We start from the raw sequence: 21829 nt of genomic DNA, 5'->3' as shown, positions 1-21829 counted from the left end.
AACAAAGTCCCCGCTGCTGGAGCGGGAGCCTGTGTCTTCGCGCCTTGTTCTGTCCTCAGGGCAAACACAGTGTCGCTGGCCTCCTCTGAATGATTTCCTGTCCGCGAATTTGAAGAACAGGTGTCTAGAGGGGATCTGAGGGCACCGCAGAGCTATAGCATCTCATGGACCAGAGGCAGCCCCCAGAAGCCCAGTTGTCACCGGCAGGATGACATCCTCGCCAGCCCTGAGCGTCGGCACGGTCGCTTTCCTCAGGGGTGACGGTGGCAGCCGGTGCCCAGCATGGGTCCGGTGCATAAGCAGCCTGTGATGGTGGCATTTCATTGCCCTCGTTCTCCAGTAGATGGGCACTGAAGGCGGCAAGTTTCGGCTCAGATCTCTCTGTCCTGTGCCGACAAGGAGGAAAGCGGATGTCTTTACACGATGCATAAAGCCAGAGGCATCTTTCTCCCCTATAATTAAACCCGCCCCGAGGGCTTCCTCACTTGGCCGCCGTGTGTGTACTGAGTGGGCAGGGGACGGTGCTGTGTTCTGGAGCAGGTGGGATCAGTTGGGTGCGTCCGTGTGTGTGGATAAGGGGCGTGGGGACGCTCTCCTGATGCCACCCTGGCAGGATGCTTTCTCCCTCCCCGCCCGCGCTTTCTGCATCTGCCCCCTGTGTGACCTTTTGCTGGACTGTGTTCTTGCAGCCGCTCTCTGCTGTGGGGGTGGCATCAAGTGTGCAGGACAGGTGTTGTGTCCGGCAGGAAACGGTCTCCACGGATCACACCTCTCATTCTGAGCTGTTAGGTTTGAGGGCAGAAAAGACGTTTAACCACTGTGACGGGAACGGGCCGGTGCCAAAGGAGCCACTGCTAACGCCAGTGTCATGCACATGACATTCAGAGCACACAGGAATATTCCAAAGGGCCTGCTTGAGACGGTCCTTCTGGTCAGGTGTGTCCTCTGTGACACCAGCGGGATTGGTCTGTCTCTTACAGCAAGACATCAGGTTCTTCTTTCATAAACACGTGGCGCGCTTTCTGTACACCGGGCACTGTTCTAGGACCGTTTGCACCGTGACTCCTTTGCCCTCCGTATAGCCCGGTGTGGTAGATACCTCGTTATCCCCGTTCTGAGACACCGGGAGGCTAAGAAACTTGGCCACGCTCCCGAAGCTCTCCTCAGCGATGCCCCAGGGCTGGAAGCAGTTGCAAAGTGAATTGCACAGAGACGGTGGCTTTTCCCAGGGCTGGACGGGAACGGGGGGTAACCTTGCTCAGAGCCAGGCTTGCAGCCCGCGCTCCAAGCCTCGGAAGCAGTCTGGCTGGAGAGCGCATGAGAAGTCCTGGTAGTTACCTTCTCTGATGTCAAGTTCGAAAGAACAGCTGCTCTTCACATCTCATGATGAATCTCACATCCGTGCGTCTATCCGCATGCTTCCTTATGTCTCATCCTTCTTTGATATCCCTGAAAGTCAACACTCCTTGAATGCGACAATAGTTGCCTTCATCAGAAGGGAAACCTCTCTCAGGCACCCAGAGCTGGCAACTCCAGCCCAACCAAGGCATGGCGAGTTGGTTCCCGGCTCTGCACACACCCTGGTGGAGGCCAAGCTGCTGGAGGACTAGCCAGGGCTCTCACGGCCCCGGGCTAGTTCCAAGCATACAAGAAAACAGCAGCAGCTACACCGCATCTTCACCCATTTCAAGAATCTTTCAGAGCTCTGTCCTGGGTGCCGAGAACATCACGTGTGATAAGATGTACCCATGGAGAATGTTCTGACGGCCCCTTCCAGATGCTCTGATGAGCCCCGAGCCTCCTTTCCGGAAGGACTGAGGAAGGTCACCCGTCTGGCCCTGAGTTAAAAAATAGATTCCCTTTTCATCTGCTTCCAGCCTTGGGGTGTCAGCGAGAAGGGCTACGGGGAAGGCGGGGAGCAGTATTGATGAGCGGTTGCTGGGACAACGCTGGTTGAATAGAATTCTCTTTTCACAAAATACCATTTTAGAAATGACAGATACCCGTAAAGGCGTCCATGTATTGACCCTGGTGTTTGATTTGTATTGGCCCTGGTGTTTTCAGACTTTTTTCTTTAAGGAAAACATATCACGGTATTTCAGACGCTCTTCATGATTTTCCATCAAGTTCTTAGGCAAAAATTCGGGCTTTCCTCTTGGGTGCAACTCTGTGAAATTGCTAATATTTGACCACTTTTCGTTACACACATGGGCGTTTCATCAGGTTAAATACAAGTGCAATCTTATATTTCTAGAAAATCTTTTTTTTTTTATGGTGTTATCTTCAACATGTGGCTTAGAGAGAGCATTTCAGCACAAAGAAAGCTCCCCTGCAGTTGCAAATGGTTTGGAGGATGGGTCGTGTTTGTTTCAGGAGCAACGTGAAACGGATGACAGGGTCCCCCTCTCCCTTTGGGGTCACACCTCCTGATTCTGATGGTGGACAACTCCGAAGTCATCTCTGCCTCTTTCCAACACGGACGAGCCGTCACTGGGGGGTCTGGCCTCCCTGGCATTTGGAATCGTAGGGCACCGTGAGGCAGGAAGGGAATTTAATTTGCAACTGCCGTGCGGACCAGTTCTGCTCTGGGCTGGGGAAGCATTCCTGCCACAGATCCATCTAGTGACATTAATCTTTCTTTGATTTAATTTGGTTTTCATTCCTAAAGTAGGGCCCAGAGGATGCTCCCTGCTCACAGGAGTGCGGGAGGATTAATGAGCCACTCTGAGGAAAGCGTTTGGACCTCCTCAGATGGAACAAACAGCATCACAATTTTAACACTTTGGATTCTGTGGTACTTTTCGAAAAGGCGTGTCTGTCCTTAGCTTTGCAGCAGCCGACTTGTGCCAGACAGAAAAATGGAACCCCTCTCTCCCCCGCCACGAACCCCCAAACATCTGTAAATAAACGAGTTTTCCATCTTTACAACATTGTCAGAGCATCACGTGGTGGGGAGCGGAGATGTTCCAGCCCCAGAGCAGCTGTGAAAGTTAGCAACACACTCGCACACACACATGCACAGACACACACACCACGCATCCGCTAATAAAATGCTTTTACACTTGCTCTCGGGAGATAATTTCAGAGTGAAATCTCCCCGGGACAAGCCGCGTCTGCCTTGTCTTAAGGCCTGAGCACGGTGCCAGCAGCCAGTGGCTGCCAGCTCCTGAAAAGACATTTGAACTTTTGGCTGCGTTCCTTCTCGGAACGCCCCTCCGTGGCGCAGTGATTATAGAGGAAGGGTGCTCGCTCCGGGCAAAACCAGGCGTCTGACAGTAGCGCAGTATTGGCTCAACACTCAACGGGATCCATTTGGGGTTCATTCTTTGACAATTACCCAGAATGAATCACCAGCTTCCTTTTATAAAAAGATATTTATTGGCTTAGAAACGGAGCCTATTCAGCTCTTCATGGGGAGGAATCTTGTGTCTCTGTTCAAACCTTCTCATCAACTCGGTGTCTGAGTCTTGCTAAGGGGGCGTCTGCACGGGGTCTTTGCTTTCATTGCATCAGAGAGGGAAGAGAACTGAAAAATCAGCCAGAAAACGGTGCATGGCTCGAGGGGCGAAGGGGGGATGTTTGGTGCGAAGAGCAGAGTCCAAGAGCTCGGTAAGGGTGGAGGATCCGTGCTTGAGACCCTTCGAGGAGGCCACGTGGCCCCAGGCAGCCCCGGCCCAGACCCCTCCCCACAAGATGGCCTGAACACCAGCAGCTGGAGGCCTCTGGCCTCACCTGACAGCTGGTGGGACACCGCTGGCCGGATGCCATGCGGGGGGCCCTCTCCAGGGCTGTCTCTCTCTCCTGTTCTCCTCTGTGGGGACGACCTGCAGGAGATGAGGCTTTAATCCTTTGGTGTTTGCTGAGCAGCTGTATACATTCTGATAACCGAAGTGCCACAGGCCGGAAGAGAAATTCTGAGTTTCTTTCTGTTCCAAACCGAGGGAGGTTCGGTCCAAATGATTATCAGAATCCAGAACCGCCTTAGAGATGTCAGGTGGATAACGTCCGCAAGTGACAGGGTTAACCCCCCAGCCACATGCCAGAGGCAGGTGAGGGTTGGTGTCTCCCCGACACTGGTGCTTCTTGATGCCCTTCTGGTCATGTGTTTTTGTGGGCTAGTCCCCCAGAGCAGTTTGCTCCTCCCAGGAGCAGGGCCTGCCACCTGGCTCTTGGCACCTAGTCCCCCGGTTGGCTGCGGGGAAGCGGTGCACTAAGGGCCCCTGGGCCTGGGTTCCATGGTCCCAAAGGGCCTTAGGTGCGAACGCGTGGCTTTATCTCCAAAAGAGGCTGAACATGGACCTTGACCGCTTGTGTCAGAGTGGGAAAAGCATTTCTTTGCCAAACATGTACATGTACGATCTGTGGCAATTTTTCCACGGCTTACTGAAATACAATTTATATACCATAAAAGTCACCTTTTAAAAGTGTCCCAATCAGTGGGTTTTGGAATCTGTGCAGTTGTGCAGTCATCACCACATCTAATTTTAGAACATTTTCATCACCCCAAATAGCAACGCTGAACTTGTTAAGAGCCATTCCTCACTCCTCCAACCCGTTTCAGGCAACTGGTAACGTGCTTTCTGTTTGTAGTTGCCTATTCTGGGCAAATTATGTAAATGGGATTATATGATAGGCGATCTTTTGGGACTGGTTTCTTTCACTTCATGTTTTTGAGGTTCATTCGCATCGCAGCGTGTGTCTATACTTCTTTCCTGTTATTGTGTGGCAGTTGTTTGCAGTAAATTCCCACTGTAAAATAATACATGGTCGTTTATCAGAAGATGACCTGAGAGTTGCTGCTGTGGAGCAGTGGTTAAGGATCCGGCGTGGCCATAGCTGTGGTGTAGGTTGCAGCTGCAGCTTGGATTCGATCCCTGGCCCGGGAACTTCCACATGCCATGGGTGTGCCCAAAAAGGCACAACATAAAATAAAAATAAAGAGGACACCCTGCTAGTAGCTCTAACAAACACTGTAGCCCTTATGCTGACCTTAAGAAGCTAGACACAAGAGTACACTGAATGATTTCATTTATATGAAGTTCAAGGGCCTGAACAGAGAAAACTAATCAATGGTGATGCAAGTCAGAAAAGTGATTACCTCTGGCTGAGGATGGGGTGGTTATTGATTGAGAAGGCATAATTGGGGTACTTCTTGGGACCTTGAAATACAATTTTATACCTTGATATGCATAATGCTTACACAGGTATATACTTAAAGTGAGCATTCTTGAGCTGTACACTTAATATTAGTGAACATTAAATACTTTCCTGACTGTCATGTTTAAATTTTAAAGGTGTTTTTTTGTTGTGTTTTTTTTTAAGGGCTGCACCCGAGGCATATGGAGGTTCCCAGGCTAGGCGTCTAATCGGAGCTGTAGCCGCCGGCCTACGCCAGAGCCACAGCAGCTCGGCATCCAAACCTCACCTGCGACCTACACCACAGCTCACGGCAACACTGAATCCTTAACCCACCGAGTAAGGCCAGGGATTGAACCCACAACCTCATGGTTCCTAGTCAGATTCGTTTCTGCTGTGCCACGACTCCTAAAATTTAGGGAACTCCTACATTTTAAAGTTTTTATTTTAAAGGATATGCAATTTTATGATTTTTACAAGCTTATTTTAAAAAATAAGAAAGACATGCAAAAAAGAAAACAACTTGTTAGTGTCCTGATGGATGAATTATCACCAAGTGAGCCCCTCTCTCTCTTTTTTCTTTTTTTTTTTTTTTTTTTGTCTTTTTGCCTTTTCTTGAGCCGCTCCCGCAGCATATGGAGGTTCCCAGTCTACGGATCGAATTGGAGCTGTAGCCACCGGCCTATGCCAGAGCCACAGCAACACCAGATCCAAGCCGAGTCTGCGACCTACATCACAGCTCATGGCAACGCCGGATCCTTAACCCACTGAGCAAGGGCAGGGATCGAACCCGCAACCTCATGGTTCCTAGTCGGATTTGTTAACCACTAAGCCACGAGGGGAACTCCAAAGCGAGCCTCTCTCATAACTCCTGCTCAGATCAAGACAGAAAGCATTACGGGCGCCACAGACGCTGCCTCCTGGACCTCCCTAATCACCACCACCCTTCTCTTCTTCAAACACTTAAATCATAGTTTTGACTTTTCTTTTCTAAGATTTCTGTGACTGGAATCACGCAGTATGCCTTGCACTTCATCAGGCCTCTTTTGCTCATCGTTGTCACTGCGAGCTTCACCCACGTGGCGCGTAGCAGTAATTAGCTCATTTTCATTGTTTCCTCATACCCTGTTTTATGAAATACCTCAAGGTAACTTATTCTAATACTGGTGGATATTTGGGTTGTTTCCAGTAGAGGCATTTACTCTCAGGATGTGTAGGTATTTATGTACACGTATATACCTAGATGTGAAGTTTCTGCATTGGAGGGTAGGGACCAGCTTTAGAGGCCAGTTTTTGAAAAGTTGTTTCAGCACTGTTTTATTTATTTTTTTCGGTCTTTTTACCTTCTCTAGGGCTGCTCCTGCGGCATATGGAGGTTTCCAGGCTAGGGGTTTAATGAGAGCCATAGCCACCAGCCTACACCACAGCTCACGGCAACGCCGGATCCTTAACCCACTGAGCAAGGCCGGGGATCGAACCCGCAACCTCATGGTTCCTAGTCGGATTCGTTAACCACTGCGCCACGACGGGACCTCCAGTTTCAGCATTTAATATCGTGGGAAGCTCGAACTTGAACGTGGTCCAAATGTCCCCAGACCTCCGAGAGGCTGAGGTGCCTCCCAGCACTGCTGAGTCCTCCCCTCGTCCAAGGCTGGCCCACCTCCGGCTGGTCCCACAGTATCCTGGCCTCTGCCTTCCGGCACTTGCCTCACTGCCTCTCACAGCCACCAGTGCCTCCTTCACAGGACCGGGAGCTCCTTGAGGGCAGAGACAGTGTCTTGCTCATTGTTACAGCCTCGGCCTCCAGTGTGTGCAACACAGGACTTCTTGATAAATATTTCATTGAATAAGTGCGAGAATGTAAGATCCATCCAGCCATGTAATTCCTGGGTAAAGTTGAGAAGTACATTAAATTTTGAAAACTCATGTATTTTTTATCTTTGCTTTCAGATCTCAAATGGATCCACTATAAAGGTCTTCAAGAAGATAGCGAATTTCCCTTCCGGTAAGTGACATGACGTGGTTAACCTTTTGTTCTCACTCACCTTTTTAAAGCACCCCTCTTTGCCTCTCAGATGTCAGAGAGATGAGATTGGGTTGTTGCCATGTAATTTTCTGAGAGCAGAGAAGAGCCCTTTCCATCTGTTTCTGGTCCTGAGGCCGAGAGTGAGCTGGAAACAGAGGTTGCTTCGGGCTGCTCCGCCCCGAGGAAGTTGCTGTCGTTAACAGCCCTAAATCTTAGCCATGGCGCCTCTCTCCCAGCTCCTCCATAGGATGGGGGCTAAGAGAGGGGAGCCCCCCTGGCGAAAGGAGGGAAGCCAGCAGATTATCACACAGCCCTGCAAGCTCTGAACAAACAAGATAATTCCCTTAGCCCAGATCTCCTAGCGAGAGACAAACGACAGAGGGAGCTTTGGGGGAGAGCTTTGTAGGCCAGCCTCTCCAAGTTCTCCTACCGCCCTGATAGCCTCGGGGCAGGAAAACACTGTGACAGTGCCCTGAGAATGTCCCTGGGTCGTCCACGTTTGTCTCCCGAGAAATTATACCCAAGCCAAGGCCATCGTGCTCAGTCTCAGCAAGGCTCTGGGCCTCAGGGCGAGGGTCTGCTCATACGCGCAGCTGGAGCTGGGGCTTCCGGATTCCTGGATTCAGCGCTAGGAGCAGCCTGGTAGGTCCCTGCACCTCGGGAGTGCCAACGGGAAAGGCAGGGCTCCCAATTAGACAGGACAACTTGGCAGGTTGTAAGATACCCCTTGGGGCATCCCGCCCCCACCCCCTGTCTATCCCTATGGCAGGCTCTGGGGAGAGACACCATCTTTCAGAGGGTGGCTGTCTTCTGGTCCAGGGGGAGTGGAGCCTTGTGCTGTAGAGTGCAAGAGCTGTGTATTCCCGGCTTCGAAGGCTGCACCTTTGAGAGCTTGTTATTTGGATCACTCAATGGGACTTGGGGGCAGTCAGCACCTCTGCCTCCTCCCGGTCCCGTCCAGCTGCGAGTCATTTCGACCCTTTCCTGTTAACCCTCCAAAACCCTTGCCCCCTGTCCTTTCACTACATCCTCTGTGAAAATCCCAGCCCAGCCCCGGATGAGCCCAGCTGCGAGCCTTCCTGCCCTACAGCTGAGCAGCCACAGGAGGAAGGCGGCACAGCACAGCTGGAGCCCGTCAATTCCTGGCGCCCGTCTTGACCAGGGCCCTCGCCGTAGCCTGTTCACACTGTGCTTCTCCATCGTTCCTCCCTTCGCTCCTCGAAGCTCTGCCCACCCCCCAAACTCCCCTGCCTGTCAGCCCACGACTTCACCCAGGCCTTCACAGAAAATGGAAATGAGACCGTCCTCGAAGGCCAGGGCCTAATCTCCCACCCTGCCTGCCTCTGCCCAGCCCCTCCTCCTCGCTCCCCAACATTGCAGGGCTGCTCTGCCTCCCAGCAAGGCCTGTCCCTCTCCATGCTCCCGACTTTCCGAGCATTCTGACCCCAGAGCATCTCTCCTCTCCCCTGCACTTGCTTTCCTCCCCTCCATTACATTTTTCCATGAGCATTTCAAGATATTGTAGTCTTGGAAGTTCCCTTGTGGTGCAGCATGCTAAGGATCCGGCAGGGCGGCAGCTGTGGATGTTTGATCCCTGGCCTAGGAACTTCCACGTGCCATGGGTGTGGGCACAAAAAAAAAAAAAAAAAAAAAAAAAATGTTCTAGTCTCTGACATCGTCAAAGCAAAAACTCAGGTGCCTCAATCTCTCCCTTCCCTGAACCCAGCACTCCCTCCGCAGCCCCATTTCTTCCTGAATGTCCTAGTTCTGTGCTGCTCTCCACTTCCTTTGTGACCTTCTTCCAGATCCGAGAAGGGCTGGCATCCCCCCGTCCCGCCATTGGCCCGGCTCAGTATCCGTTCATCTAGGTTCGGCTCCAGCAGCCCTTCCCCAGAGAGCCTCCCGGACGAGGCCAGTCCCTTGTTAGACACTCTCTTAGCATGTAATTCTGTCGCGCAACCCTTATCATAAGGATATAAATATTAACTTCGCAATTTGTATGAGTCTCTCATTGGCTTGGATGTGAATTCCATGAGGGCGCAGGGAGCTCGGTCTTGAACACTGCTGCCTGCCTAGTGGCCTCTGGCACACAGTAGGCGTTCCAGGTCCACGTGTTCAATGAATGGGACCTGAACCTCTCCTGTCCCACCCCCAAACGCTCTTCAGCCTGTCTGAACACTTCCCGGGGTGTTCCGACGCCACCCTCCGACCCTCCTGTTTTCGCACTGTCCTTATCAAGGTCTTAAGACACAACCGGGGGTGGGGGGGGGGGAATACAGCTACGAAGAGCACATGTAACACTTCTGTTTATAGCAAGGGGAATCTTAGGAGAAGGCCAGTTCGCCTGTGGTTGTTTTTTTAATGCACTGTTTTCTCTCCTTCCCATGGCGTCCAGATGTGGAATACTCAGAAGACCACTGCCATTTGGTGAGTTCGGGCTCTCTTGTGCTCCTGCTGGATCAGATGCCTTCTGCAGCACAAACCGTCTCCTTGGGTAACGCTTCGACTCTGCCTTCTTTTTAGATTTTACCAGATTCGGAAGCATTCCAAGATGTGCAGGGAAAGAGACACCGAGGGAAGCACAAGTTCAAAGTAAAAGAAATGTACCTGACAAAGCTGCTGTCCACCAAGGTACACTTATGGTTCTGGGAGCGCTTTTACGGCTACCTTGGGGGTGTATGATGTGTTTGACTTAATTTCCACTGAAGTGTGAAAATGTTACAAATCCCTTGTGCCTTCTAGCAAAGCAAAATGAAAGTTTAAATTGTAAACATTTCCTACCCCCTTCTTTTTTTATAAACTGCAAAGATAAAGCACTTTCTAAATTTCTACCGTAGCATCTTTAATCAAGGATTTAATGTTGTTCCGAGTCCCTTTACCCACCACTGCACCATTGTTATTTTTTAGGTGGACAGCGTAATGATTCCTTTTTGTTTACTTGTTATTATAGATGAGCAATAAAACGCCCTCTCTGAATTGCAAATAAAATGAAAGGTGGGGAGGTCATTTTGAAATGAAGAATTCTGTTCACAGATCAAAGTGTCAGATGTGAAAATCAGAGGAATGCCAAGTCGGGCGCAAATTTTACTTCATCTGGCTTTTAGTGGGATGAACAGAAGTCTGGTGATCTTCTTTTTTCCTGAAATGACTAGCAATAGGAATGCTATTATCTGCACCTGGCCCTACGCGCTGGACAGACACGCTGCTTCAGATTAGAGCAGAGTGGCCGCTTAGGGTTTAGGAGATTTGTTTAGTGTGGAGAGGACAGCCAGAGCCTCTTGATGTTCTCATCTGCCCTTTTGGTTTTTGTAGAACAGTCAAATGCTTGGGAAAGTACACAGTAAAACCCTAGGATGGAAATATACGCCACAGGGAAAATTCTGGGCACCGAGCAACATCACTTGAGTTTTTCTGGGCTGAACCTAATAAAAGCCAAACATCCGTGGCTTCTTTGTTTATGTATATGGCCCTACAACTGTCATTTCAACTGCCAGAGATTTCTGAGATAGCCTCCCTGGTGACTAAACAATGTTGTTATCAGCAAGAAGCTTATGAACCAAATCTAAACCCAGCCCGGATTTTCAGGATCTTTGTCTTACACTGTGCGGGGTGTTGGCCTCATCTGACGATTTTACGTACTTTCTTTTTAGCGTGTTTTTCTGTTTTGTACATCATTATCTCTGAACTCGGATTTCATTTTTCAGCATGTTTTCCAAACCACTATTGTGTTCATCTTCCAAGTCTGATGTGCTCTGTCTTTTAGGTGGCCATTCACTCTGTGCTCGAAAAGCTTTTTAGAAGCATTTGGAGTTTACCCAACAGCAGAGCCCCATTTGCTATAAAATACTTTTTTGACTTTTTGGATGCCCAGGCTGAAAACAAAAAAATCACAGATCCTGATGTCGTACACATTTGGAAAACAAACAGGTGGGAACAAGCAGTAGGTGATTGTTGTTTTTAAGAATCTGGGACAGACGCTTAACTAAAAGAAGGGCATGGACAGTTACAGAAGGATTCATTTATCCCTTTATTCAAATGTTTTGGCTTTGGAAACTATCATGTCGAAGCAGTTTCTTGCTCTGTTGCTCTTTTTAAACAATCGACAAAGCTATATTCCTGGACTGAGAATCCTATTCTTTAGGACAAAGTAAACAAACTCTGTTATCTTTAATGCATAAAAAAGACTTTTTATGGAATGTTAAAACAAGTTGAGCTTGACTGGCAAAAAAAGATGAGAAATCAATTAATATTTTGTGGGTTTTGCATATAATTTTCCATTGGAGAAGACTCTTAAATTTGTCCCTCAGGGAATTTATCACTTTGCAGTTTCCAGGCTATTTGCCTATTCCATACAGAAGTTTCTGCTTTTATTTGATCCACTACAGTACTCAGATACCATGAGAATTAGTAAGGATTGTGTTCTGTTTAACACTTTAAGCGGAGGCATCCAAATTAAATTTCTCCTCACTAAAGAAATATAGCTCATTACCTCTAATTGAAATACTTTGTGCATGCGCTGAATAAGTCTTGAGTTATGATGTAACAGAATTTCTCAGTGTGCGCTCAAACCCGCCTAAGCACCGAAGTTAGCCAGACCGTATTATGTAAATATTAAAAGCTGCGGTTCCAGAGGCCCGCTCTACTCTGGCTCCCTCCCTGGCCCTCGAGATTCCAGCCTCTGACTTCTGGCCCTGCCACTCCCGTACAAGCTCGGGTACTGCCCGCTCCCAGTTCACTGTGAGGGTGGCAGCATCTGAGCAGGGTCACCAGTCAGAACAGCGGAGCGACGGGGAGGCCCAGCAGCCCGCAGGAGGAGGTAATTAGCTAGGCCAGAGGGCTCTGAAGGACTCCCAAGTTCATATTCAAATATTTATTAGAGGACTGTGTGCTAAGTACTGTCAGGTGCGAGAGATAAAGTAATAAACTAAACAGAGACCATGTTCTCAGAGAGCTGACATTTTCATAGGTAAGTGAGTCTATTAGAAGGTGCTCAGTATAGTGCACCGAGGGGAAAAAGGACAGAAAGCGGCCAGACAGGGTGGTCGGAGCCCTCACGGAGTTGACTCTGGAGTCAGGTCTTGAAAGAGGCCGTCTGAGCCACGAGACCCTCCGGGGCAAGACTGTCTCCGGGACGGTGGACAAAAGCAGGGCTGGGAGGCAGGAGGCGGAGCTCGGCGGCCTGGGCGCTGGGATGAGCAGGGCGGAGAGAAGCAGAGGAGGGCACGGGTGTGGCAGGAGAGGGATGGAAAGCCACAGAGGAGCGGGGCAGGGGCGAGACCGGACTTGATGCAGTCTGAGGAGGCTGCGGGTAGCTGTGGGAGAAGTCACGGGTGGCAGCTGAGGATGACTGGCCCGGGGGAGGGAAGACGCAGTGTGGCACTGCGGAGCGGGAGGCGTCAGGCTCTGGAGCGCCGAGGAGATGGCCGGGCTGGTGCGCATCGTCCGATATGTCTCGGACTCCTCAAGGGTCAAGGGTGGCTTCCAGACCCCCCTCCTCCAGCCGCCCTCGCGGGGCGCGGGCGGTTTAACCCTTTCTTGTTCTGAGTGACGCTGCCATCTGTTGCTTGTATCTGGCAAAGCGCACGTGCCTATTTCAATGACAAGGACAAAAACACCCGTTTACAAACCGTAAGCGGCAGAGCATCCACCTCGTGTGAACGGCTCTGTTTGAAAAGCGCTTTCTCTCTCGGAACAGCCTCCCTCTTCGCTTCTGGGTGAACATCCTGAAGAACCCTCAGTTTGTCTTTGACATTAAGAAGACACCCCACATCGATGGCTGTTTGTCCGTCATCGCCCAGGCCTTCATGGACGCCTTTTCGCTCACGGAGCAGCAACTGGGGAAGGTAAGGCTCAGCTCTGCTGGCTGTGTGTTCTCCTGCGGGTCTGAAGCATTCTGTCTTCCTTGCAAACGTGAAATAACAAACCACGCCAGCAGAAGAGAAAGGCAATGACCGTCACTGGAAATTTGCTTTTCTTTAAAAATGCTCTCATTTCTGTTTTATCTAGTTTAAGTGGAAAACACAACACTTACCCCCCACCCGCTGCAGCTCTCTGCCTATGATCCTTTAGCACAGAGTATGCATTCTCTTTCTTTCCTGAAGAAACACTCTATGAACCCAAATTATCAAACTCCTGAAAGTTGCCAAAATGAATTCCACGTGAATATACCTCAAAGAGTCTATCTGAATGTAACAGATTTCTCATGGGGAAGAAAACCCTGAGACGTCCACCACCTCCAGTTTGTCAGTTTATAATCCAAACCTCAGTATTGTTTTCCCTGTGGTTGTCTTTGCTGAGCAAAAGCCCTAAAAGGCAGAAAAACCGATAAAAACAGAGAGGAAGCTCTGAAAGAGATGTTTTAGTCTTCTGCAGGTACTCCAGAACACATTAAACGGAGCAATAGCTGTCCCGAATGGATTTAAAGAATATTTTCACGCTGAGCAGTGGCTGTTTGGTGGGAGGATGTTTCCTGGGTGCCTCAGACTCCCCGTCTAATTCGAAACTCACCGTTTTGGACTTTCATTTTCCTAGAGCACTGCCTAGTCTTTCAAGGTAGAGTCCCTGGCAGTATCTTCCCCTCCCTCCTCCCTCTCCAGTTGGTTACCAATCACCTCTGTCTCCTTCGCCTCCCTCTGCCCACCTCATCCCTCTTTCACTGTCTCAGGTTATCCTTCTAAAACATAAATCTCATCCTGTCAGGCTCCTGCTTAAACACTGTAATTACTTCCCATTACCTGCCAGATAAAACTTTCACACGGCCACGGGGCCCTTCTGGACTGGGCTTCAAGTGTCTTTTCGGGCCTAATCCATAACCCTTCTATGCTATAGCTGTTAGTTTTCCCAAACTTACCATAAGCTTGTTTTCCTATCACTTTGCTTGTCCCTTTCCTGTCTCATAACCCCTGTCTAGGAAACCCCTTATTCATTCAACAAACATGATTTCCTGTGTGTGCCAGAAACTGCAGGAGACTCGCAGCAGTCTAAATATACCCCTCTGTGAATGTTCCCTGAAGAATTTCCAACGTGCTTGCTTCATGTGACCAAGTTCTTCCTAGCATGAAGGATACTGAAAGATACTTAAATGCAGGAGTTCCCGTTGTGGCTCGGCAGAAAGGAACCCAAGCAATATCCATGAGGACTCAGGTTTGATCCCTGACCTCGCTCAGTGGGTTAAGGATCCGGCATTGCCGTGAGCTGTGGTGTAGGTCGCAGACGCAGTTCGGATCTGGTGTGGCTGTGGCTGTGGGGTAGGCCAGCAGCTGCAGCTCAGATTCGACCCCCTAGCCTGATTAGACCCCTAAATATGCCAACAGGTGGGGCCCTAAAATCTCTCTCTCTACATACACATATACACACACACACTTAAATGGTTATCTATCCATAGTAAACATGGCTGTTTAGTATGTTCTTGGTAGATTTTAGTTCCTCCTCACAAGAATGACACTAAGGAGTTATTATTACCCCGGTTTTAGAGACAAGGAAATTGATGTTCTAAGAGGTCACAAGTCTCGCTCAAGATCACACATCTCCCTGTACAGTCCTTTTCTTGGCTCTGTACCCTGCTACGCCGGCCGCTGTCGTACATGGTGAGCACGGGGAGGGTCGGTCTGCACTGGCGGACTGTAAGCTTCCTAAAGGCAGGCCCTGCTTGGTCTTCTTCCTTCAAATCACACTCTTAGAGCCTGGCTAGACAAATCTGTACTGAATGAAGGATCACATGATTTATGGAAAAGAATCTCAGTAATAGCTCAGGCTGGGCATCCTTCAGCATGATGCCTTAAGCCATCGATAGATTTCAAAATGTATGGGACACTCCCTGGCAGTGTCATTAACTCACCCGCCTTCCCTGAGGGGTGCTATAGTGAATATTCCTATCTTAAGACAGAACAAGACAAACGTGAACACAATTTCTCCCGGCCCTTTTGGGCCTTCTCCTCCGAGTGTTGCAGAGCACACATCGGCATCAGCCTTGACCAGACCTCCCCAGTGGCAGAAATACCTGCTGAACCATAGAGATGAGCTTTGCTTCTTCTGGCACTGACTGTGCAACTCCTCAGAGGATAGCAGCCCTTTCCCAAATCCTACACGGGGTCACGATGACCCAGCACTCGCCTTGTATGTATAGGCACATTGGTGAACTCTAAGTACAAAGCCCATGTATCATTCCCCTTAAAGACAGCCACTGACCACCTCCTGGGGAGATACTGGGACACACCTCATGTAAGGTCTTAGCTTAAAGACTTACTTATGACCTTATTCACGTTATTAAGTCTATTATTTGCATTCTGCCTATTTTATAAGATTACTGTTTTCTTATATGACCAAAGGTGACTGGGCCTCCAAAAAAACAAGTAGGCCACTTGAAGTGATGCTAATGTCATTCTAGAAATGGGAAGAACCCACAGGAGGGAACTGTTTCCTGGACCTTGACAGACTAGTAAGGCAGTGCAGAGGCTTTTGGCTACTGTTCACAGGGCCTGACTAGCCCAGGAAATAACAAACCGAGTGGCTGATCAACAAAAGCCTTGCCTGACCTGGGAATGAGCATTCCTGGGCATGAACTGCTCCCCCACGTTGGGTCAACATTAAGAATGGAGTCATCAACCACGCCAGTCCCTGACCGACAGCACACACTGAAAGGCGTTCAACAGAATGATCAGGCCGAGGCGCTCACTACTCCGGGCGATCGGACAGAACTGGCCCTCGGACAGTTAGATATTTTCAGGAGAAATTCTGGATTCTTGCCTCTTCCCACACGTTAGGAAAGCACTTTGGTTTTAACCATTAAGGAGTCTATTGCTTGTGAACAGCGGTCACCACCTGCTGTCAAGATGGGTCTGAGGGCACCCAGCCTTCGCCAAGGCCTGTGCACTGGCCTCCCTGCTTCCCTCTTCCAAGTCGTCCCCAGGGCTTTCTGAGAGGGTGTCTCCTACGCTAGAGTCCTTAGGTTGGCTCAAGTTTTCCCTTTCTTTCTGAGATGGACTATTAATTTTTTTCTCTGACAGTAGAATTTTAATTTTGTGAAAAGTAACTTTAAAAAAAAAATCTTCACTTATTTCCTATCATTGTTATAACTACAAAAAAAAAAAAAAAAAAAAAAAAAAGGAATTCAAACTGCCAGGGGGCTTTTGGAAAACCAGCCATCAGAACCACCGATACTAGTGACCGTGTGTTTTCTTGAGGACAGTGGAAGATCTTTAAAATCTAGTAAAAGAGAAGGGACAAGCAGAAAAATCTGCCACTGACAATTACTTACCACGTTCACGGTTATATAAAGGGCTCAATCAGGCCTACAATCAAGTCTTTTATAAATGCCAGAATTGACTGGTGGGTGAGGAGGAGAGCAAATGTTTTAATTCAGGCTTTTTACAACTATTAGTAAGGAGCTATGATTGAAATAAGTTCCATTGTTACAGTAACTCAAAATCATGCAAAAATAATAATTTTAGTTCTTTTATGAGAGGAAGGCAGAATATATTAGCATTTAATCTGCCTGAAAATAACAGTGACTCACCAGAACTCTCTGGATGGCAGTCAGTCATTCAGTCAACGTTTATGAAGGCCTGCTGCATGAAGAAAGAAGCCTTGTTACCAGGAGGTAATAATGGTGGTGCTTCAGCTACACTGGTACTGTTATAAATTCCCTATGGTTTTTAAATCTCTTTTGGCGGTGGTTGCTTTTTTTCAGGAAGCACCAACTAATAAACTTCTCTATGCCAAGGATATCCCAACCTACAAAGAGGAAGTGAAATCTTATTACAAAGCAATCAGGGATTTGCCTCCATTGTCATCTTCAGAGATGGAAGAATTCTTAACTCAGGAATCTAAGGTATTGTTGGAAAGTAGAAGTAAGACTGTTGGATCCTTTCTTTAAAAAGCCATTTCACCTTCTCTCAACAAGGCTTTCTTTCTTTAAGAAACATGAAAATGAATTTAATGAAGAAGTGGCCTTGACAGAAATCTACAAATACATCATAAAATATTTTGATGAGGTAAGATTTTAAATAACCTCTTAAAAATTAGCTATGATTCAGTCACCAGAATTTGGTTATCAAGCATTCTACAGGTCTCAGGACAGCTCTGGCATCCCACATGGCCAGAAAGGGAGGCCAGGAGGTGTCTGAGATGGGGGATCCTGGCACCAAGCCAGACCCTGCATGTGGCTGCCCCTCCTAATTGGATCCTGCTGCCCACCTTTGGTTTAGCCATGTATTTATTTGGGCATTAATGGGGCCGACAGCCACCTGGACAGTTACCTTTGATGAGTAAGTAGTGGTCCTGATAAAAGGGGGCCAGCTTATGCTTGATTGTAATCTGCTAAAATGAAAGCTAAGCTTGTTAGATTGCCTAGATTCTGTATTCAGTAAATTATGACATATTTCTAACTTGAGCAACTATGTCAATAAACCATTCTCCTTTATGATTAATTCTCCTTAATCTGGATTTTTTTCTTTGGGAATTCACACAGACACAGTCATCAGATGCGCTGTTTCCAAATATATGTTAATTGCCCCTTCCCTGATTCCCCCCCACTCAGTCATGCTGGGACAGGCTATCCATGTCAATGGTGAGAATAGCTCACCAATTCCATTTGCTACTTGAAGATCAAGTGAAGCTCTAAGGTAGGGTAGAGGCAATGAGTTCCTTCAACATGATAAGCATCCCTCTTTCCAGGGGTCAGGGGTCAGAAGGGAAGCACTGGGGAGGGGAGGGGAGGGGAAAGGAGGGGACTACACTGCCCAGGAGGGAGGGAGGGAGGGAGGGGAGGGAAGGGGAGTCTTCATCTCTGACCAGGATCCCCCTGCCTGCTGCATTTAAGAAGAAATACTTGCCTGCATGTTGGCTGCCCAGGAATGCTTGCTGTGCTTGGAATGGCTATGACATAATGCATAAAACAGGGCCTTGGAAGTCTGGCCCCATATTTGTAAGCAAATAGTTGGTCTTTCTTGCGAGCTTCTATTTTAAGCCAAAGTGTTGTTGATCCTGTGATAATGACTTAGCAAAACAACTTGCAAAGTGAGTATGTAAATGATTGAAGAAAACGTTGGCATCTGTTTCATACAGATTTTACCACTCAGCATCAGGAATGCAAAAAAAAAAACAGCATTGTAATGCTAAAACTCCAATATCTAAAATAACTGTTCTAATTGTCAACAGATTCTAAATAAACTAGAAAGAGAACGAGGGCTGGAAGAAGCTCAGAAACAACTCTTGCATGTAAAAGTCTTATTTGAGGAAAAGAAGAAATGCAAGTGGATGTGAGCACTCTGGGGCCTGGCTTAACGTGGCAAAGTTCTTCCGACGACTTGGGAGCAAAGTGGCTGAGCTTGAGCTACTCTGTGTCGTTCATTTTTTAAGTTTGCACATAGGTTCCACTCCGAGTACCGTCTTTTAAGAGACCAAGGCACATGCACAGCTTTTAGAAAGCGTCCCAACCACTGTGCCTGTGTGGGTACTGTGGGAACCTTTCTGTAAATAGGATGGAAGTGGTTGTTGCAAACAGCCTCCTTGTTTACAGAGAATACAGGGCCAGTAAGCAAGGGTCAGTATTGTAACTACACGTCTCCACTTAAGCACAATGATGTAAGTGGTTTTGTTTGAAAACTACAGCTATGTAGCACTTGGGACGACACTGCACCTGTGCAGAAAAGGGACATTGCCAAGGAGCAAAAACAAAATGTGAAATGAGTCATTTGGAAACAAGGTGGGGGTGTGAGGGCAACCTCGAGGATTTACGGCAGTGAAACTTTCCCCAGTAGTTCTTGGAAAAGCTGACCGCAGAATTTGGTAGTATGTACACTTAGCATTTGTGAGTGTGTGTGTGTGTGTTTTTAAACCAAAAACTAACAGTGTTGCAACATTGTTGAAAGGGCTCGTGTTTTTCAGTGGTCGCCCATTGTACTCCATGCCACTCACCTCCACTGCACTGAGGAGTTCTAAAGCAAGGAGAGGGAGCAGGCTCCGTTAGCTGCGACAGCATTCTGCCCAGACACTTGATCTCAAAGTAGCTTCCTTTTCTTTATTTTTTCATACTAAATGTATCTGATAGTGGACATGTTGGCTATAGTTAAAAAAAAAAAAAATCATTAGTTTGTGTCTAAAAATTTCAATCAAAACTATCTGTAGACGAGGAATTAATTCACTCCCCTCATCCTACATTTCTATACTACTAGCTCCTTGCTTTAGAGTTCTAGTGAACCTTGTGGTTATAAATACTTGTGTGTGATTTAAAAAAAAAAAATACATTTTACATTTCATGAAATTGCTGTTCACACTGGAGTATTATATATGAATATATATATATTTGAGGCCCATGGCCTGAAAAACCTTAGCATACAACTTGGTATCTTAGTCTTACTATGTACTTTTTGAAAGTATTCCTCACAAGAGAGAGAGTTACAAAAGACCTGTTTTATTCATGCCTTTTTTTAAAAGAATTCCCTATCTAGTTATATTGTAGTCTTTTTATTGCTGATTTTTTATTCCTGAATTTTTGCTGCTCATGACCAATGTTAATACCACTGTGTTTTCCTTCTATTAAACCAGAAGTTCAAAGTGTAATTGGCAACTCTCAAACTTTCTTTGTGGCACCTTTTATCCTTGGTGTTCCAAATCCCAGATTAAGAAATTTTTTCAAGTGGCAAATAAGACACGGATCACACATTCCTTAAAATCATTTACCAACACTGTATGGCGTATCAGGATTAAAATGTGAAGCTGTCTTAAATAAATGCACTTCTCTTGGCTCCTCACTGTCTGGTGAAGAGTCCAAGGTGACACCTCAACAAATGATGAGAGAAAAATCAGCATGTATTGCCCCGATAGCACCTTCCCAATCCTGTCGCTTTTGACCATTGTCTGTCCAATGGACACACCTCAAAAATACTACCAAATAGGTTCCTTATAAAGGTGAGAGGTCTGGTCCCCATCTGAGGCTGCTAGCGCCTTGATGTGAAGGCATGCCTAGCGAACGGCAGGAGACTTGAGAGCCAAGGGTAGGAGAGTTGCCCAAAAGCCTTCCCCTCTTTGGGGTACAGAAATGCTCAGACAACTCAAAGGATCAGCTTCAGCTTTATCGAAGTCTTTAGTAAATGCTACGTGAGGTGTCCCTGTCCAGCTCTCTGGCACGTGAGTCCTGCGTGGAGACTTACCTCCTTTTCCAGGGACTGTGCTGCTGGGAACTTTGGGCAAGTCACTTACCTCTTTGTGCCTCAATTTCTGTAGACTATTTCTAACCTACCTCACTGAGGTGGTGTGAAGATTCACTAATGTATGTAGCGTGTTTGTCAATCCACCAGTGAAAAGCACTATCTATCTGGATCACATTTTTGGATCACATCAGCCAAACACAGTAAATGGCCAAATTAGATGCGTGCTGAAGACAATCAGTCACTGGGTCTATATTAAACAGCAACCAGAGAAACAAAATGGCAAACAGTTTCTATTTTCAAGTTTCTTTGCATATTTTTTTGGTGCAAAATCATTTATAAACTTTTTTTTTTCTAACACTAGTGTCTACAGCAGCATTTCAAAATAAATTCTGTTACCTTTTTCTGTATTAGGGATTTAAAGTCTATTTCTTATTGTATACCTGATTGAAGCAGTTCTTGGAGATGAATGTTTTAAATGTCTATATCCAAAAATAAACATTTTGATGTAAATGTGGGCTTTGTCTTTTTCTTGCTTCAATTTTTCTAGTTTATAATAGATTTTTTAATTCCATGGCTCCATAGAAATTAATTCACTTTCAGAAACCAAGTGTCACTGTAGACGCTCCGAAAATCAGCAGCTACATTCTGCAGTAACTGAATCTAGTTTCTTCTAAATGATGTTAAGGCTACCCAATTACTCCTGGCCTCCACTATCAACTTGGACTTTTGAATGTGAAGCCTTCTGGATAATGAACATTCCACTGAGTCTGGCAGACGTGGGCTTGCCTTGTGGACGTGCAGTTATTCCAGCAGAATGCCTTTAAAAGATGTTACATAAAAAAGCAAGTGATGGAATATTTAGGGACACATAGAAATAAAACGTATATAATAAAACATTTATAATAACTTGGTTAGATCCAAAGCAGTGGGAGGCAAAGTTAAATACCAACAGTATTTCTCAAGGGAGCCCACTGAGTTCAACTTTTAAGAGGAAGGGCGCTGGTTTTAGTCACAGGAGTTCATGCTCGTACTTTGTTATTTTCTCCTCTAAGCAACAGAGCCAAAATCAGTAAGCTTGTCTGCATTGCTCAATACACACTGGATGGTTAAAGACAAATTAAACACAAAACAATACAGTTAGAAAAATATTAAGCTTTTTAATAAATTATGTGCACACAGCTTTTAGAAATAGTGCTTTGTAATATATATTTAGACATCTTTTTAATTTTTATGCTTATAAATCGTTTTTCAAGAACTAGAGGTTTAAAACGCTTGTATGAAGTAAGCCAAAAAATGTTTACGACTCAATTACTGCCAAGCATCTGACAGAAAGGGAAAGGGAATTCAACACGGGCACATTTCAGGCAAAATACCCCCCTGCCAAAATCAACAAAGTAAAATTAATAATTTAAAAACTTGATTCCCTAATTAGTTCATCACTTATTTTACATCCTCAAATATCGATAATAGTCTAAATATCTCTAAACCCGTTTTAATACTTTACCTGTCATTACTA

General features: G+C 46.9%; 2 protein-coding genes across 11 annotated transcripts in view; one reads left to right on the top strand and one right to left on the bottom strand.

Annotated features, from left to right (window-relative positions):
• Window positions 1-20823, top strand: part of PLXNC1 (plexin C1) — a 331134-nt gene extending 310311 nt beyond the window's left edge. For all 6 annotated transcript variants that reach the window (XM_084957525.1, XM_084957524.1, XM_021092758.2 and 3 more), the window contains 8 exons: window positions 7087-7141; window positions 9558-9589; window positions 9686-9793; window positions 10926-11089; window positions 12858-13005; window positions 16851-16991; window positions 17080-17154; window positions 18320-20823. In XM_084957525.1, the coding sequence (XP_084813651.1) occupies window positions 7087-7141; window positions 9558-9589; window positions 9686-9793; window positions 10926-11089; window positions 12858-13005; window positions 16851-16991; window positions 17080-17154; window positions 18320-18424 (828 nt within the window). In that variant the 3' untranslated portion in view covers window positions 18425-20823. The remainder of the gene's footprint in view (window positions 1-7086; window positions 7142-9557; window positions 9590-9685; window positions 9794-10925; window positions 11090-12857; window positions 13006-16850; window positions 16992-17079; window positions 17155-18319) is intronic.
• The window catches only part of CEP83 (centrosomal protein 83), a 138724-nt gene continuing 128065 nt past the window's right edge, over window positions 11171-21829 (bottom strand). For 3 of the 5 annotated variants that reach the window (XR_014804352.1, XR_014804354.1, XR_014804356.1), the window contains 3 exons: window positions 20754-21131; window positions 16677-19223; window positions 11171-13063 (listed from right to left, as the gene is read on the bottom strand). The gene's annotated coding sequence lies outside the window, so the exon portion shown is untranslated. Of the gene's footprint in view, window positions 13064-16676; window positions 19224-20753; window positions 21132-21829 lie in introns of those variants that run through there. The other 2 variants (XR_014804353.1, XR_014804355.1) reach the window with 2 other exon arrangements.

This window comes from Sus scrofa, chromosome 5 (assembly GCF_054392235.1).
Source record: "Sus scrofa isolate SSC_HxYL_T2T_F1_AM1 chromosome 5, Sscrofa_HxYL_maternal_Yorkshire_Landrace_v2.0, whole genome shotgun sequence".
Taxonomy (NCBI): domain Eukaryota; kingdom Metazoa; phylum Chordata; class Mammalia; order Artiodactyla; family Suidae; genus Sus; species Sus scrofa.
This window is presented reverse-complemented; position numbering and strand designations above follow the sequence as displayed.